This window comes from Engraulis encrasicolus, chromosome 16 (assembly GCF_034702125.1).
Source record: "Engraulis encrasicolus isolate BLACKSEA-1 chromosome 16, IST_EnEncr_1.0, whole genome shotgun sequence".
Lineage (NCBI taxonomy): Eukaryota > Metazoa > Chordata > Actinopteri > Clupeiformes > Engraulidae > Engraulis > Engraulis encrasicolus.
The window spans coordinates 5,640,546-5,654,930 of record NC_085872.1 but is presented as its reverse complement, the minus strand read 5'-3'; the positions used below and the strand labels follow the sequence as shown (position 1 = coordinate 5,654,930).

Here is a 14,385-nt window from a genome sequence, read left to right as displayed (position 1 = left end):
AACTTGTGAAAGACTTGTTGATTTGTCTTTACTGAAGTCTTAAGTACAAGAGTTCCAATGTGAATGTAGAATGTAAAATCCCAACAATGTTTGGGAACAACGTGACTTAGGGTTTCTGCTGACACAATGATATGCTGAGAGGAACTGAATTTGTTCTAGTGGCTTCCAAAACACATGAGCAATGATTCGGTCCACTTGTCACTCTAGGAGCAGGGTTGCCATTAAGATGTCACAAGCAGACACACAGAGTCTGTTGCAAAGCTGCGACAAGCCTGAACATCCCACACAAAAAAACAGCTTTGGGCATTTGAAATTATACAGAGATGCATATCTATAAGGGCTTGGTGGCATTCGCAGTTAGCATAGCCTCATTTGCAAATGAGTATGACTACATCCACTGATATTGATCTAGGGGTGATTCAACAACTGAGCTAGTTTTGCTATCTCCTAGATTTTTAGGTCTGTCTATCAGTCTGTAGCCTGACATGCCAGATCATTTGAATTGTGCTTGTAGGTCCGTCTATCGGTCTGAGTAAGACCATTTGAATGTCAAAGTTTTGGTCTGGTCTGGCACGTCAGGCTCATTGGTCTGTTGAAACATATGTTACTGTATATGACATACTTTACAGCATGGATATAACCTCATAATTTCTTAGTTTGAGGTTATGAACAGGTTGCCTCATTTGTTAGCCTACTGTAGGCTTACTGCAGTGCAGTAGTACTAGCATAGCAACAGCACAGGTGCATGTCACAGAGGATAGATGGATACATCGCAGGGGCAGCCAGCATTGCAGCCAGCATTGCAGCCAGCATTGCAGCCAGCATTGCAGCCAGCATTGCAGCCAGCATTGCAGCCAGCATTGCAGCCAGCATTGCAGCCAGCATTGCAGCCAGCATTGCAGCCAGCATTGCAGCCAGCATTGCAGCCAGCATTGCAGCCAGCATTGCAGCCAGCATTGCAGCCAGCATTGCAGCCAGCATTGCAGCCAGCATTGCAGCCAGCATTGCAGCCAGCATTGCAGCCAGCATTGCAGCCAGCATTGCAGCAAATCACACAGTCTGTCAAGTAAATATTTAAATGGGTATGGCCAATGTGACCCCTGGGCAAGTAACATTCAAATTTAATTGTAGCAGCAACATTCTAATAAGATACACTATAACATACAGTGCTTAAATATCGTATCCATCTCTATGGTACACCTATTTGGAAAAAAAATATTGCGATAAACTGGATAGAAATGTAAATTTACATGTAATGTCTTCAAAGGAATTTCACATTTCAGGGATGCGAGACTTCAAAACTCTGTATCCCCTTAATGGGCAACAGCTGTCAATGACAAACAACCACCACATTTCAGAATAGGTGACAGGATGAAAAGTTCTTCTTGTTTTTGTTTTTTTTGCCTCTGCCCGCTGAAGGTATTGGGCCAGAGGCATACTGTTGAGTGGTCGAATGGATTTATACCGTATCTTGTGTCCTAACAATTACATTTTGGAGGCCAACACTTTCAAAATGACAACTTTTTGTTTGTGGACAGATTTCCAACAAATCTTGCGTGGTGTGCTCATATAGATCATATACATAGTTATTGGTCAGATAGTTCATACTTCTCATACATAGTTCACATACGTAGGCCTACATAGTTCATATACAGCAGCTGTAAAGAACCTCATTGGAAGAGGGGTTAGGGACAGAATGTATGATAGAAGACTGGTGCAAATGGAGGAAAAACCTTCAGGATAAAACATCTACAGACCTGAAGTCCAACTTGAACCAACTCAGTCTTGGGTATTTCTTTCGACAAGCGCTACACAACGCAGGCCTTTTTGGATGGAGATGGAAAAGGGGACACCTGATGTTCCTAGGAGAGAATACAGACACAGTACAATCCTTTACACTAACACAAACATTATGATTGCATGCTCAGCAAAACACCCTACCAAAAGCAAGAATGATGCCGGTCCATAATATGCTGCAACACATGATCTCCAAAAATTCCGTGCTCCTGGACACGGATGTTAAGGACACAAAATCCGTGTCCAGGAGCACGAACTGTGCCAAAATTCCGTGCTCCTGGATACGGAATTATTTTCCGTGATGGACACACAGAAGTAGCCTCGCGACGCCATCCTCTGTACTCCACCCAAAGATTTTGGCTCCGCACATCGTCGGGCAAAAGCTTCCAGCTCGGTTCTCTCAGTGTTTCGCCAATCAGCAAACAGTTGAGAGTGGTGACGTAGAACTCACTGGCGAGCTCCGTTACGATTGGTTAAGGTAACTATATTCACACTTTCGTTTTGTTATTTGTATGCTTTTGCGACGCTATAACGTTACAGGCATGCTAATAAAGCACAATATGGGTTTTAATTTGAGTTTGGAACTTCAATTAATTTAAATGATAGAGTAAGATCAGACCATCTCCCATCGTCCACGGAGACGGATTCCTCATGGCTTTTGCCAGACTGATTGACGGAGTCAACAGTCGGCTATTCGCCCAGGCTAACACAGAAGTGCTCTCTCTATACTCCCACCGCTCTGTGTTTCCACAGTCTTGTGTTTTCTATTCTCAGGATTTTTCTAATTTCAAATATTTTTTCTAAAAAAAACCCACATTTCTTACTGACAGGTTAGGGTTAGGCATTGTTTTGGTCTGGGCACAGCTAGTTTTCTTTCATTCATTATATGAATTTGATAGCCTAGCAACCAACTGGAAAAGGTATTTCTCAAAAATGTCTTTAATGACAGGTTAAGGTTAGGGAATGTTTTGGTCAGGGCACACCTTAAATTGCTATAGCATTATTTTGTTTAGGATTAGCATTTGGTATGTATTTTCTAATGATAGAGTTAACACAGTGCTGTGGTAATAGCCTATGGAAAGCACTTCCGTGTGCCCACCACGGAAAACAATTCTGTGTCCAGGAGCACGGAATTTTGGCAAAATCTGTGCTCCTGGACACGGATTTCGTGTCCTTAACATCCGTGTCCAGGAGCACAGAATTTTTGGAGATCAGGCTATATTGTGTTACTTGTTGTATCTAGTATTGGAGGCCTTGACCGTGTCACAGATATAATGACAGATATCACAGGTATCACCATTTACAGAAAAATGTTTAACCCTGTGTAAGTACACTTGGTTTGAGGAGAAGATCATGTTTGCTCCAGCAAGACAAGCCCAAAGCACACTGAAATGGTTGGAACAGGGAAAACACTGTTCTTAAATGACAAGCAATGATTCCAGGTGTAAATCCAGTTGAAAATTGGGGGAATTTTAAATCTGTCACTAGGAGAAAGAATCCTGTACTTGTTCAAGAGGTTGCAAAGAAAGAATGCGGGGAAATACCACCAGAGAAGTGCAAGAAGCTCATCGATGAATACAAGAAACGTTCTGAGGCTGTCATTGCTGTCTGAGGGTGTGAAACCAAATAATCCAGAATCATTCATTTTAATGTCGATTTCCACTCATTTTCACTCTTCTAGTACGTTATTGGGTCTTTTAATGTTTATATGGAGATGATGATCCATCTTCTTGCATCTTATCAGGACAAAATAGATACATATGATGCATATTTTCTAACAAAATACATTTATATTTGGTACATGTTCATAAATAATCAATTCACATGCGAATAGCCATCAGGGGAATGCTGAATGCATACAATAATTACATTGACTTAGAGAAAAATAGGTTTATTACGTATTATTAATTGTTTTCTACTGGAAATGAACCACTCAAACCTACACATATTAAGCATGTGACATACAGTGTGTGTTGCTGGCACAAATAAAATTCATTCAGACTCAACAGCTTGCTTATCAATAATCTTCATCAATTTATCTTTTACTAACATTTTCTTTTATGAGCCAGTTAAATCCATTTGATACATTTAATTCAACTGAATCTACATCAAATCACATTTCCTTTTTAAAACTGTATCTTTACAAATGCTTTAATCATTAAGGCCTACTGTACTGTAAATATGAACAAAGGCAGACCTGCCAAAATGGTACTTTGTATCACGTGGGCAATGAGGTGTAGTAATGACTATGGTGCGTGATTTTTTTTTTTTTGCCATTTCATGTTTAATTCATGACCCTATCTAATAAACCTTCAAAGACTGTAAAATACAGGAACGCCTCTTGGTCTGCTCCTTTCCACTATTCAATTTGCCCTTAGGTTTTTTTTTTGTCAGTCTGCATACCTAAAAGAGGAATTTGTTTTCACAGCTAGCTGGAGAATTGCTAGACTTGTGGCTACAAGCTCTCCGCTGATTGCATCACACCTGTGAACAAGGGAGAGAGAGAGAGAGAGAGAGAGAGAGAGAGAGAGGGAGAGAGAGAGAGAGAGAGAAGGGAGGGAAGTATTTCATCCCCTCCCAAGAACTGTAGGTGAGTCAAAGCTGAACCAGGAAGCAGGATGTCATGAGAGAGAGAGAGAGAAAGAAAGAGTGTGAAGCGATGGCAGTTCTTCATGTCTTTGGCCAGTGTGGGTGACAATAAACAGTACTAAGGCCAGTGGGAAATGACTCCAGCACAGATACTACTGTTCCTGGCAGTGACAGCCAGCCTGACAAGGAGAGGTGGGTGTGTGAGTAGAGACTAAACGCTTTTTTCCTTTTCCTTTGAGAGAAAAAGGATTTCTGTTTTCTTGACTCTTCCTCTTTATCTGCTGAAGAAATGGATTGTTGAACTCAGAAGTTACTGTGGAGTGTGTTGTTGGTTGTCTAATAAGATCTTTACAAACAATTTACCCACTGTAAAGGCCTGTTGGTCCTTGAGGTTGAGCTACAACAGTCTTTCAGTTCTCTTAAAAGAGATAACACATAGGATGACACATGACCAAGTAATTGCATGAGGAAAGATTACACAATTGTGCTCTGAATGAGTTGTTCTATGTAAGTGTTCTGTGGGGAAACATACTTAAAATAGTTTTCTCACCCTAAACACTTCTGAATTGTTTTGTAGGATTCATAAATTAATATGAAATTAACAGCTAGTAATTTATGATGTCCAACAATACATACTATGATAGTAATGTCAGCCTGTTTTCAAGGGAAAACTTTTTGTGGTATTACAATTCAGGATGCTGCATTTGGAGGCTTTCTTACTCAAATTCTCAAGTGCGTGATCTATGACCACCTACCTTCGCAGTTTCTGTTTATGGGTATTGTCCTCAAAAATGTATCTAATCGACCTAAGTGTTGATTATGTTCACCTCAAACCTGTTCATACAAATGTCAGTTTCATTTTAGTACAAAGTATGCATTTATGTTCAGACGTGTTTCAGAATATGTTGCCACCAGACTGAAGCAAGCTAGGACAGATAACATCTCCCCACAGAGCTTTTACAGAGCCAGGCAAGATGGTAGAACACGTTTGCAAACCGGCCTATGTCAACTAGCCATATCACTTCCCCTATTGAGACAGTTGTGCCCTCCGCATGCATCTATCTTACTTTTTGAGAAACACTTTCAAAAGGCATGCTGTGCAAATTTGATTCCAGCACTTTGTCAGGAAGATGGGGATGATAGAGATGATGGAGGGGAAGGAGGGGATGAAGCAGTGCCCCCAACAGAGACAACCGGTGAGAGTCTTATCTTCCCTACAATATCTCACTTCCTGGTCCCATGTGTACCACTTGTGAATTGACCAGAGGACAGGCTTTCATGTTAAAAGCATCAATGATAGAATATGTTTTGGTGCTTTAAAAGGCATTTTGAAAGACTCCTTTACGAGTTCAAAGCATGACTCAAACAGATGTTTTTAGATTTCGTGCTTTTTTCTCTTTCAATTACAGAAGCCCATAACTGCATATTCTTAAGTGACACACACACATGTAAACATTCTATAACACCTCTTGATGTTTCTAGATGTAACACCTAACTAATCCTGCCTTAATGTCTCCAGAGACTACGCCACTACCAGGAACAGAGCTACCTGAACCAACAGAATCGCTAGGTATGCAAAATCAGCTTTGGTTGTCCCTAGAAGAAGACATAAAGTTCCAAACGGTAGTCCAACTAGTCGTGAATGCAAACATATAGGCCTACTGCCTCAGGACGAAAACGTCATTGTAAAATAGAACCTTTTGTACATTTCAAGCTAGATAGCAGTATCAGTACAATTAATTCACATATTGTGGAAAAGATTTATCCATTACAGATGACGAAGGACTGCTGCCTGAGGGGACCACAGAGGAGGGATCAGGATCAGGCTCAGCAGGTACAGTGTGTTGCGTTGCACCCCCACCACGCAAACGCCTTACTTACAATCTTGACACAAAAGCATAGATGCAAGTTAAGATTTTATTATTATTAAGTGCAATGGATATGTGTAGAGTATGTAATCGATGCCCTTGCTGACTGCTCCGCGCGGATATGGTTGAAATGAGAGATTCAATCCTGATGCGGGTAACTGGCATGCCAGTACAGCAGGAATACACTCTTTACTGAGAGTCAGCATGAGGGATGGCTTTTCCCACAGAAGCCCTTTCCACTTCAAACTGGAGCCTGCATGTGCAGCTCTATGTAGCTCACCTGACACTGCCACAGAGCCATATTTGCTGACATGCAAAGAACATAATTGGTGGTTGTTCCGCTGATAAAGACAGATAAAGCAATCCATCTTGACTTTGGAAATGCAAATAAGCACATTTGCAGTGAAGATGTCAATGTAGGCCTACTGCATACGATTTCTGCCATTATTGAATAGACTGAGGAGAATCAAATGGTGGTGTGGTGGATCTTTCTTTGCAAACTGAAGCATCTTCCTTTCTCAGTTTGAGTTGTCTGCAGTCTCACTGTGCACAGTATGTGGGTCACATGTACAGTACTCATCCTGTCTAGAATCGTCAGTCTTTTACTCTGTAATAACTGCCTGATGGGTACTTTCTATGCTTGCTACAGGCACATTGACTGTCATTCTGGTGAAAAACTTCCTGCAGCAGAAAACACAATAGACCGGTTTCCATCTTTTGTATCAGTTCACATACGTATTTGACTAGAAGGAAAACTTACTTTAAAGTGAGAAAGTTTCTGCATATGATCAAGTTTTGATGGTTTTAACAGATTATCCGATGGGCATTGAAGAGGACCCAGATTTCCCCAACCCAGTCATCATCATAATTCCCTTGGTCCTGGTTCTGGTCATCATCTCCACGGTGGTGGCATTGGTGATGATTTGCCGTCGGTTGAAAAGCAAAGCTCCTAGTCCTGGTAAAATACAGATGCATGACAACAATACATACAATGTCACAAAACCTCTGTCTCAATCCTTCTACAAACCCCAACTCCGGTGAAGTTGGGACGTTTGATAAACAGTGAATAAAATCGAAATGCTATCATTTTCAAAACATTCAATCTATTCATTAGATGGAGAATAGTGAAAAGACAACATATTAAGTGTTAAAACCGAGAAAAAATATTCTTTTGGGGGACATATGTACTCATTTCTAATTTGATAAATCCAACACGTCTCAAATAAGTTGGGACGGGGATCAGTGAAATTTAGTAAACATCCAAATAAGATAAAACAACAAAGAAGAACATTTCAAAATGAATTGTACTGACGGACAATATAGGTGTCCAGGTACAAGATCATCACAGAGAGGCTGAGTCACTCAGAATTAAAGATGCAAAGGGAATAATTACCATAGTTATTACATATATTTTTGAATTCCCTTTGATTTACCACGATTGAGTGTATATAAGACATATTTTTGTTACTAAAATCATTGTATAGGTTCATGACATCATGAAATATATATTGGCTGTAGTCTCACTCTAATTCCTGGAGTGCTAGAGCTATTGAAAATTGACCATATTAAGAATGCTTAATGCGTGCAAATGATATTGGGGTGTAACATTCTCCTAAGCACCTGAGCTCACTTGAAATAGACCCAGAAGACATGGGAAACTGTCCTTTGCTTACAGAAGTCAGCAGAAGTTGTAGAAGTCCATTCTTTTTGACAATAATAGAGCATTGCACATCCTGTGCTACAGTGAAAATGGACCATCCAACTTGTGTTAGTGCTAACTTCAAAAGTCAGCCTCCATGATGGCATGCGGGTGCAGTAGTGCATTGGTTAAGATGTTCTCACTCATCTGTAGAGTTAAATACAGTGCTGAATGGTATAAATGGGTTTTAAACAGCATGAAAAGCCACTCATGCATTATATTTTGAAGGGAGATCTTCGATTACTGCCACATAGTAAGGTCAAATTGCATTCTCTACTATGTTTTAACAGTTTGGCTCCATCATAAGGACCAGCAGGTGATAAAATGGTGGGCTTTTGGTCAAGACCTGTCACACTGTAAGCACTACAGAAAGGAAAACATTGCTAAACATGACAAGGAATACACCCACCATTTAAGCTGGTGAAATCATGTCCAAGATTGAAAGCAACACTGTTTTTTTTATATAAAATCATCTCATCGGTTAATGTATTTAACTGTTAAGTGTTGTCTTTAGTTTTGTTTTTAGTCTTCCTCGAGATTTGCTGCCATTTATTGTCCCCGTCCCAACTCTTTTGAGACGTGTTGGATTTATCAAATTAGAAATGAGTACATATGTCCCCCAAAACAATATTTTTTCTCGGTTTTAACACTTTATATGTTGTCTTTTCACTATTCTCCATCTAATGAATAGATTGAATGTTTTGAAAATGATAGCATTTTGATTTTATTCACTGTTTACCAAACGTCCCAACTTCACCGGAGTTGGGGTTTGTAGATGATTACATTTAATTTAAAATGAAGGCAGCATCGTTATTACTCTCCACAGAAACACTGACAGAACAAGAATTCTGGTGTGTGTGTGTGTGTGTGTGTGTGTGTGTGTGTGTGTGTGTGTGTGTGTGTGTGTGTGTGTGTGTGTGTGTGTGTGTGTGTGTGTGTGTGTGTGTGTGTGTGTGTGCGTGCGCGCGCGCGTGCGTGCGTGCGTGCGTGCGTGCGTGCGTGTGTCAGTCTTGGATTATATGTGCCCCACAATACACCATTTGATGTGTTTCAGATATTCCGCATCATGATGTGTACTTGGATGCTTGTGAGGGAGAAAAGGTCCCAATGTAAGTATCATCAGTTAGAAGCTAAACCTTGTGCCACACTGTATTAAAATACTTAATGGGTTAACTATGATTCTATTACTGCATACAGACACAGAATAGTTATTTTTCTACTTGTATTAATGGTTACAGACAGGCTGAATAAAGTGCAATTTCTAATTATCAGTTTGCATTTGTGAATACACCAACTTTTAAAGTTCTTACAGTCTGCTTTACAAACTGTTTTAGGCTGTATTTTAATGATGGCACATGAGGGACAGTCATGTATAGTCTTGAAAAGCATGATAAATAGGAAAGTCTATTTGGAGCCAAAGCTGACACTGTATATCAACTGAAAACAATCTTCCTTAGTGGAAAAACACACTCACAGCTTCATGAATTGACATGCCACAAACAGGAAGTGTGTGTTTTGGTTTTCAGTCAGTATGTGTAGACATTTTTATCAGGGGCCTATACCACAAAGCTGTTTCAGGACAAGCTGAGGTTAAGTTAAGAGGTAAATCATCTGATAGAAGAGCCTGGTCCTCATTTTCTTAAGAAAAGCTCTTGTATTAGATGACTTACCTCTTAACTTAACCTTAACTTATCCTGAACCAGCTTTGTAGTATAGGCCCCAGTTGTGGCAAACATGTTTTTGATGTATCTCAATGGTCAGCCTCAAGTTTTGGGAAAAGACTTTATTCTTTAAAATGGTTGCATGCATGTTCATATAAACTATGTCCAATGTAAAGCAAGATACAGTGGTTATATTTTTGGATCCGAAAACACAATACTTATGTCATAACATACAGTATATAACACACTTCAACCAATTTAAAGGACAAATTTGTTTTTCCAGGCCAATGTTTGAAGATGATGTTCCTTCTGTGCTAGAGTTGGAGATGGAGGACTTGGAAAAATGGATGGTGAAAGACGGTATATGTTATTCTTATATTTTTCATATCTTATATGTACATAATATCATTCAAAAAACCTTGAATGCTACCATATGCAAAGTTTTGTGTAGGAATGTGTAAATAAAATAGCTGATCTATATTTAATTCCTGAATGAGTCGCCTGCCTTAATGTCTTTTGACATTTACTAATTTAGAACACAAACTATTTGAAGAATGATGACAAGGGATTTGAGAAATATATCAGAACATAAAATACTTGACCAATAGATGGCACTATACACCTTTACCTTGAGATGTGGTGAGCAGAATGTAGGGCTATGTCCAACTTAGGAAGACCCGGTGTGGTCAACACAGCTTTTCAACTCTGACCTTTTGTTTCATCAGGTGGTGGCAGTAATATGAACTGTGAGCCTGCATAGTTGAACCAAATGGTGAGAATTATGAAATGAAATGATATCTTCATACAGCCTGGAACATCACATTTATCACAAGGCCGACTGATTTGTTTCAATGACTTCCTTTGAATGATTGGATAAGATTTAGTGACACAGTATGTAGGCCTAGAGCAACAACAAATTTCTTTCAAAAACGTGGTCTGACAATTGGATGATAAGTTCTATTGAAAATCAAAACCCTGATCATGACATAACTAATGCTCCAAAATCAAATTCCACCACCAGTAAGTACGTCATCAACATGATGTAGGCCAACACGTATAGAGTGAAAATGGGATCAAATGTTAAATTCACTGTGAAATTGCTTACAATTAGTACAATATTTGCACAATTTGCACAAATCACATTATTTTTAACATATAAACTGTTCTGATCACATTTTGTCAAGATTATGTTCACATTCAGTGTCCGTCATGCATTCTGTACGGTCTGGCAACAACACAGGGCAGTGACTTGCTCCTTCCTTGTAGTGGATAGTAGAGGATCCAACATCTGCTAGCTATTATGTAAGGCATATGTGGCAGAGTTGCCTAGTCAAGCACATACTGGCCTAGAAATGGGCAACGAGGAAAAGGGTGTGAAGAAAACACTGTGCATTCTTACAACAAGCCAGACTTTAAACAGATTATGTCCAGAGAATTGGCAATAGCTCTATTCATTGATGATCAATCAATCAAGCCATGACCCATTAGAATCCAGTTCCTTTTTTTAAGAGAAATTTGGTGGATGGTGAAGATCTTCTGTTGCAATTCCACCAACATTTGACTTCAAATCAGGCAGATGTTCAGCCAGTGCAAGTCAAATACACAAATTCTACCAGCTCTACTTTTAAGTGAATAAAGCTGTTACTAAGAAATTAGTAGACTGTCCTGCTTATTAAGACACTGTGTGAGATTTTTAGTTGTTTATTTCCAGAATTCATGCTGCTCATTCACTAATGTTACCTTTTTCATGAATACTTACCACCAGCATCAAATTCTATTCATTATGACTGGAAAAATTGCACTTTTCATACATGAAAAGGGGGATCTTCTCCATGGTCCGCCATTTTGAATTTCCAAACATAGCCAGTTTTAGCTGCAAAAATGACTGTACTTGGACCATACTAGAAAATATTTGTTTATTACTCAGTAAACTTTCATGTAAAGATGAAATTTGGCAATAGGCAGCCCAGTTTCAAAGCCCAGTTGCAGTACCTTTTTTGACCACAGTGTCCCTTTAATTCTCAAATTGAAGAGTTCAGATGCAAAACCCCCTAACTCCATTTCTGAAGACCTGCACTTCTATATTTTTAGAGAACCCCATTGTTGGTTTGGTTTACATGCATGTACTTGATAATACATATAAATAGTTATATTACATAAACAAATTTTAAAATATGCAATTGTGATAGCTTTGTATTAAATAAAAATGAATTAAGATTGTTTTCTGAAAAGGCACTTAGGGGGTTTTGCATCTGAACTCTTCAATTGTAAAACAAAAATAAACAATGATTGATTTTGTGAAATGTAGACATATTCTGACTTTGTATAGCTAAGGATATCTTGCACTGATGCAATAATCTCTACTTTTCCCTCTCCCACCTCTGTTTTAGAAGAAAAGGGGGATGTACCTTGTCACTACTGCATTTCTACCAAATGAAAAACAAAAAGAGCAGTATGGCCATGTAGCACCCAGCACAGAACTGTCTTCCAAAACCATAAACATTAAACCACTGTCAAGGGGAACTGGACCATGCTTACATGACGCCATCTGCACCTGTGCAACCCAGGCTCCGTGGACCTCCTGGAGCATGTAATGAATAGTGTTTCTTTAATAATGCAATTTACTTTTGTCCTGGTCACATTTCTGCTTTTAATATGTTGTATGTAAGAAATTTCTTAGAAAAGTCTTTGACATGTTATTTCATTCAGATTGCTAAGGATGTTGTTTATCTTTTGCTCACACATTGATAATCTGCTGTACATTATGTGGTGAAACGTTTCAAACAGAGAAGACATGGAAGAGTATCTTTCTAAAGCAAATGCAGGAAGTGACTGTGTCCATGTGGGCCTCCTTTGCCTGAAAACAAATCTATCCACTACTTCAACATTACTTGGGGCATGGATGTATAAGAAGCACCCAGAAACTTGACTCTTTCATGCATAGGGCCTACATGACAGTCATAAAATGTTTGAATTTAACTATATAGGGAATTGGCAATGCAATACATTACATACTTTATTTGTACCTATTTGCCTCTCCTAAGCAAATAGGAGGCCCCTGGAGAGCCTATTTCCATTTCTCATTGTGTTTGAGATCCTTTGCCAAACTAGCTGCCATGTACAGTATTTAAGTACATGCAGAAACATTGCTCAAAACGTGAGTCCATTGAGTCCATACATGATCATGGCTATTTTGTTTTGTTTTTGAATGTGCCTAATTTATGCGAGTATAAAGAAAAGAGAGAGTATTCTAAAATGTGTATTTTATTAGCTATTATAAGGCGGTTGCACTTGTGTACAGGAAGTAAGAGATATAAGGAGGGTTGCATTTAAAACAATAGTGTAGAGCCATGCATGTTCAAATTACTCTCATGTGAAGATGGCATGATTTCAGTGTTAATATTTGCAAAGTCACTCAAAAAGATTTTTTTTTTTTTGCCGTCTAGACTCTAGATGCTGCTGTCTATAGAGTGGTCTGAACTGAAACATTCCGTGTTGTTGACAATAAAGCTTGACAAAATCAGGCATTTCACACCATAATGTTAAAGTGAGTTATTAAATTTTGTGTTTTTTTTTGAGCTGACAAGCCTGCCCTGGGTCACTCCCATGCGCTGCGAGTGAAGTGTGGTAATAGCAATAACACTGGCCAGTGGGGGGAGCTAGTGTAACACATGATCCATTACAATGCAACTATCAATAACAACCAACAACATGTAGGCCTACTATGCACTGTAGTTTAAGAGAAATGCTGGGCCAACAAAACATTCAACAATATATTCTCAAACATACCACATCAGCATTGGATAATGGAATACTAAAAAGGCCCAACACACTGGTGACTTTAAAGCTTACCCATCATTGAGATTTTGTGAATGTCAATACGAGTGCAAAGCAAAAAAAAAAGTGCACTGACAACATAATCAAGACCGTGTAGATGAAGAATATCCAGCCCAAAGTATAAACAGTGAAATTCTTGCATTGCTGGACACTATTTGTTTTCTTTCTTTCTAAGCAACTCAAATCACATTCATTCATTCACATTCATTCATGTAACTTGCTGATATAGTGAGAGGATCTGTGTTCAATGAATTTTGACATGTAGGCTTACTTCAATCGTCCTTCTGACACCGTCCTTAGTTTTAGGCTATTCAAACCTCAAATTGCTGTCTCCTTTCTGATTAAAGCCCAATATGCCATTGCATAGGCCAGTGGTTCTTAACCTTTTTTTCTTGAAGCACCCCCTAACCTGTGCCCAAGACAAGCCGCGCACCCCCAACCTAAGCGGCTACGCGTGTATACGCACTAAACAAATATTTGAGTGATTAATTACAATAATTCTAGCTTTAGACATTAATCAATACTTTAATGACTTTATATGGGGACCAAAACACGTTTTAATTTGGTCTTGATTTGGCCTAATTATAACGTTTGGAAGCAGAATTTTGGTCACAACCTCAACACAAACAAAATTCCGCGCACCCCTTAAAATGTCTGGCGCACCCCCAGGGGGTGCCCGCACCCCAGGTTAAGAACCACTGGCATAGGCTACAGTAGGTTACAATCCCTCACAGTAACATAGGCCTACTTTACCAATTCATGGAATATGCTTTACAGTGATTAATCTGAAAATGGAAAATCATGACGTCCTGTTAATGCAGGGTGTGATATAGGCTAAAAAAAGGATCTCGCAAGATTAGCAAGATTGATCTTAGTTCCACTTTTTCATGCATCTCAAGAACCAGTTTTTGTATCTGATTATAGCATCATAGCT

General features: G+C 39.1%; 1 protein-coding gene across 4 annotated transcripts; it reads left to right on the top strand.

The window, feature by feature from the left end:
* Positions 1 to 4,417: 4,417 nt before the first annotated feature.
* On the top strand, positions 4,418 to 13,201 carry tmem154 (transmembrane protein 154). 4 transcript variants are annotated; one of them, XM_063218400.1, is made up of 9 exons: positions 4,418 to 4,578; positions 5,502 to 5,582; positions 5,906 to 5,956; positions 6,146 to 6,220; positions 7,066 to 7,212; positions 9,008 to 9,062; positions 9,898 to 9,974; positions 10,340 to 10,386; positions 12,008 to 13,201. In XM_063218400.1, exons 1-8 carry the CDS (start codon positions 4,521 to 4,523, stop codon positions 10,372 to 10,374), a joined length of 579 nt encoding a protein of 192 aa, XP_063074470.1. In that variant the 5' UTR covers positions 4,418 to 4,520; the 3' UTR covers positions 10,375 to 10,386; positions 12,008 to 13,201. The 4 variants fall into 4 exon arrangements, with proteins under 4 accessions (XP_063074470.1, XP_063074469.1, XP_063074468.1 ...); XM_063218399.1 differs by having other exon boundaries at positions 12,005 to 13,201; XM_063218398.1 differs by lacking the exon at positions 10,340 to 10,386.
* The last annotated feature ends 1,184 nt before the right edge of the window (positions 13,202 to 14,385 follow it).

Excerpts from the sequence above, each read along its gene's own strand:
- tmem154 (XM_063218397.1), top strand. The coding sequence starts at position 4,521 with ATGACTCCAGCACAGATACTACTGTTCCTGGCAGTGACAGCCAGCCTG. Across the intron at positions 5,957-6,145 it reads TGAACCAACAGAATCGCTAG|ATTTATCCATTACAGATGAC; the intron begins GTATGCAAAATC and ends ATTGTGGAAAAG. Across the intron at positions 6,221-7,065 it reads ATCAGGATCAGGCTCAGCAG|ATTATCCGATGGGCATTGAA; the intron begins GTACAGTGTGTT and ends TGGTTTTAACAG.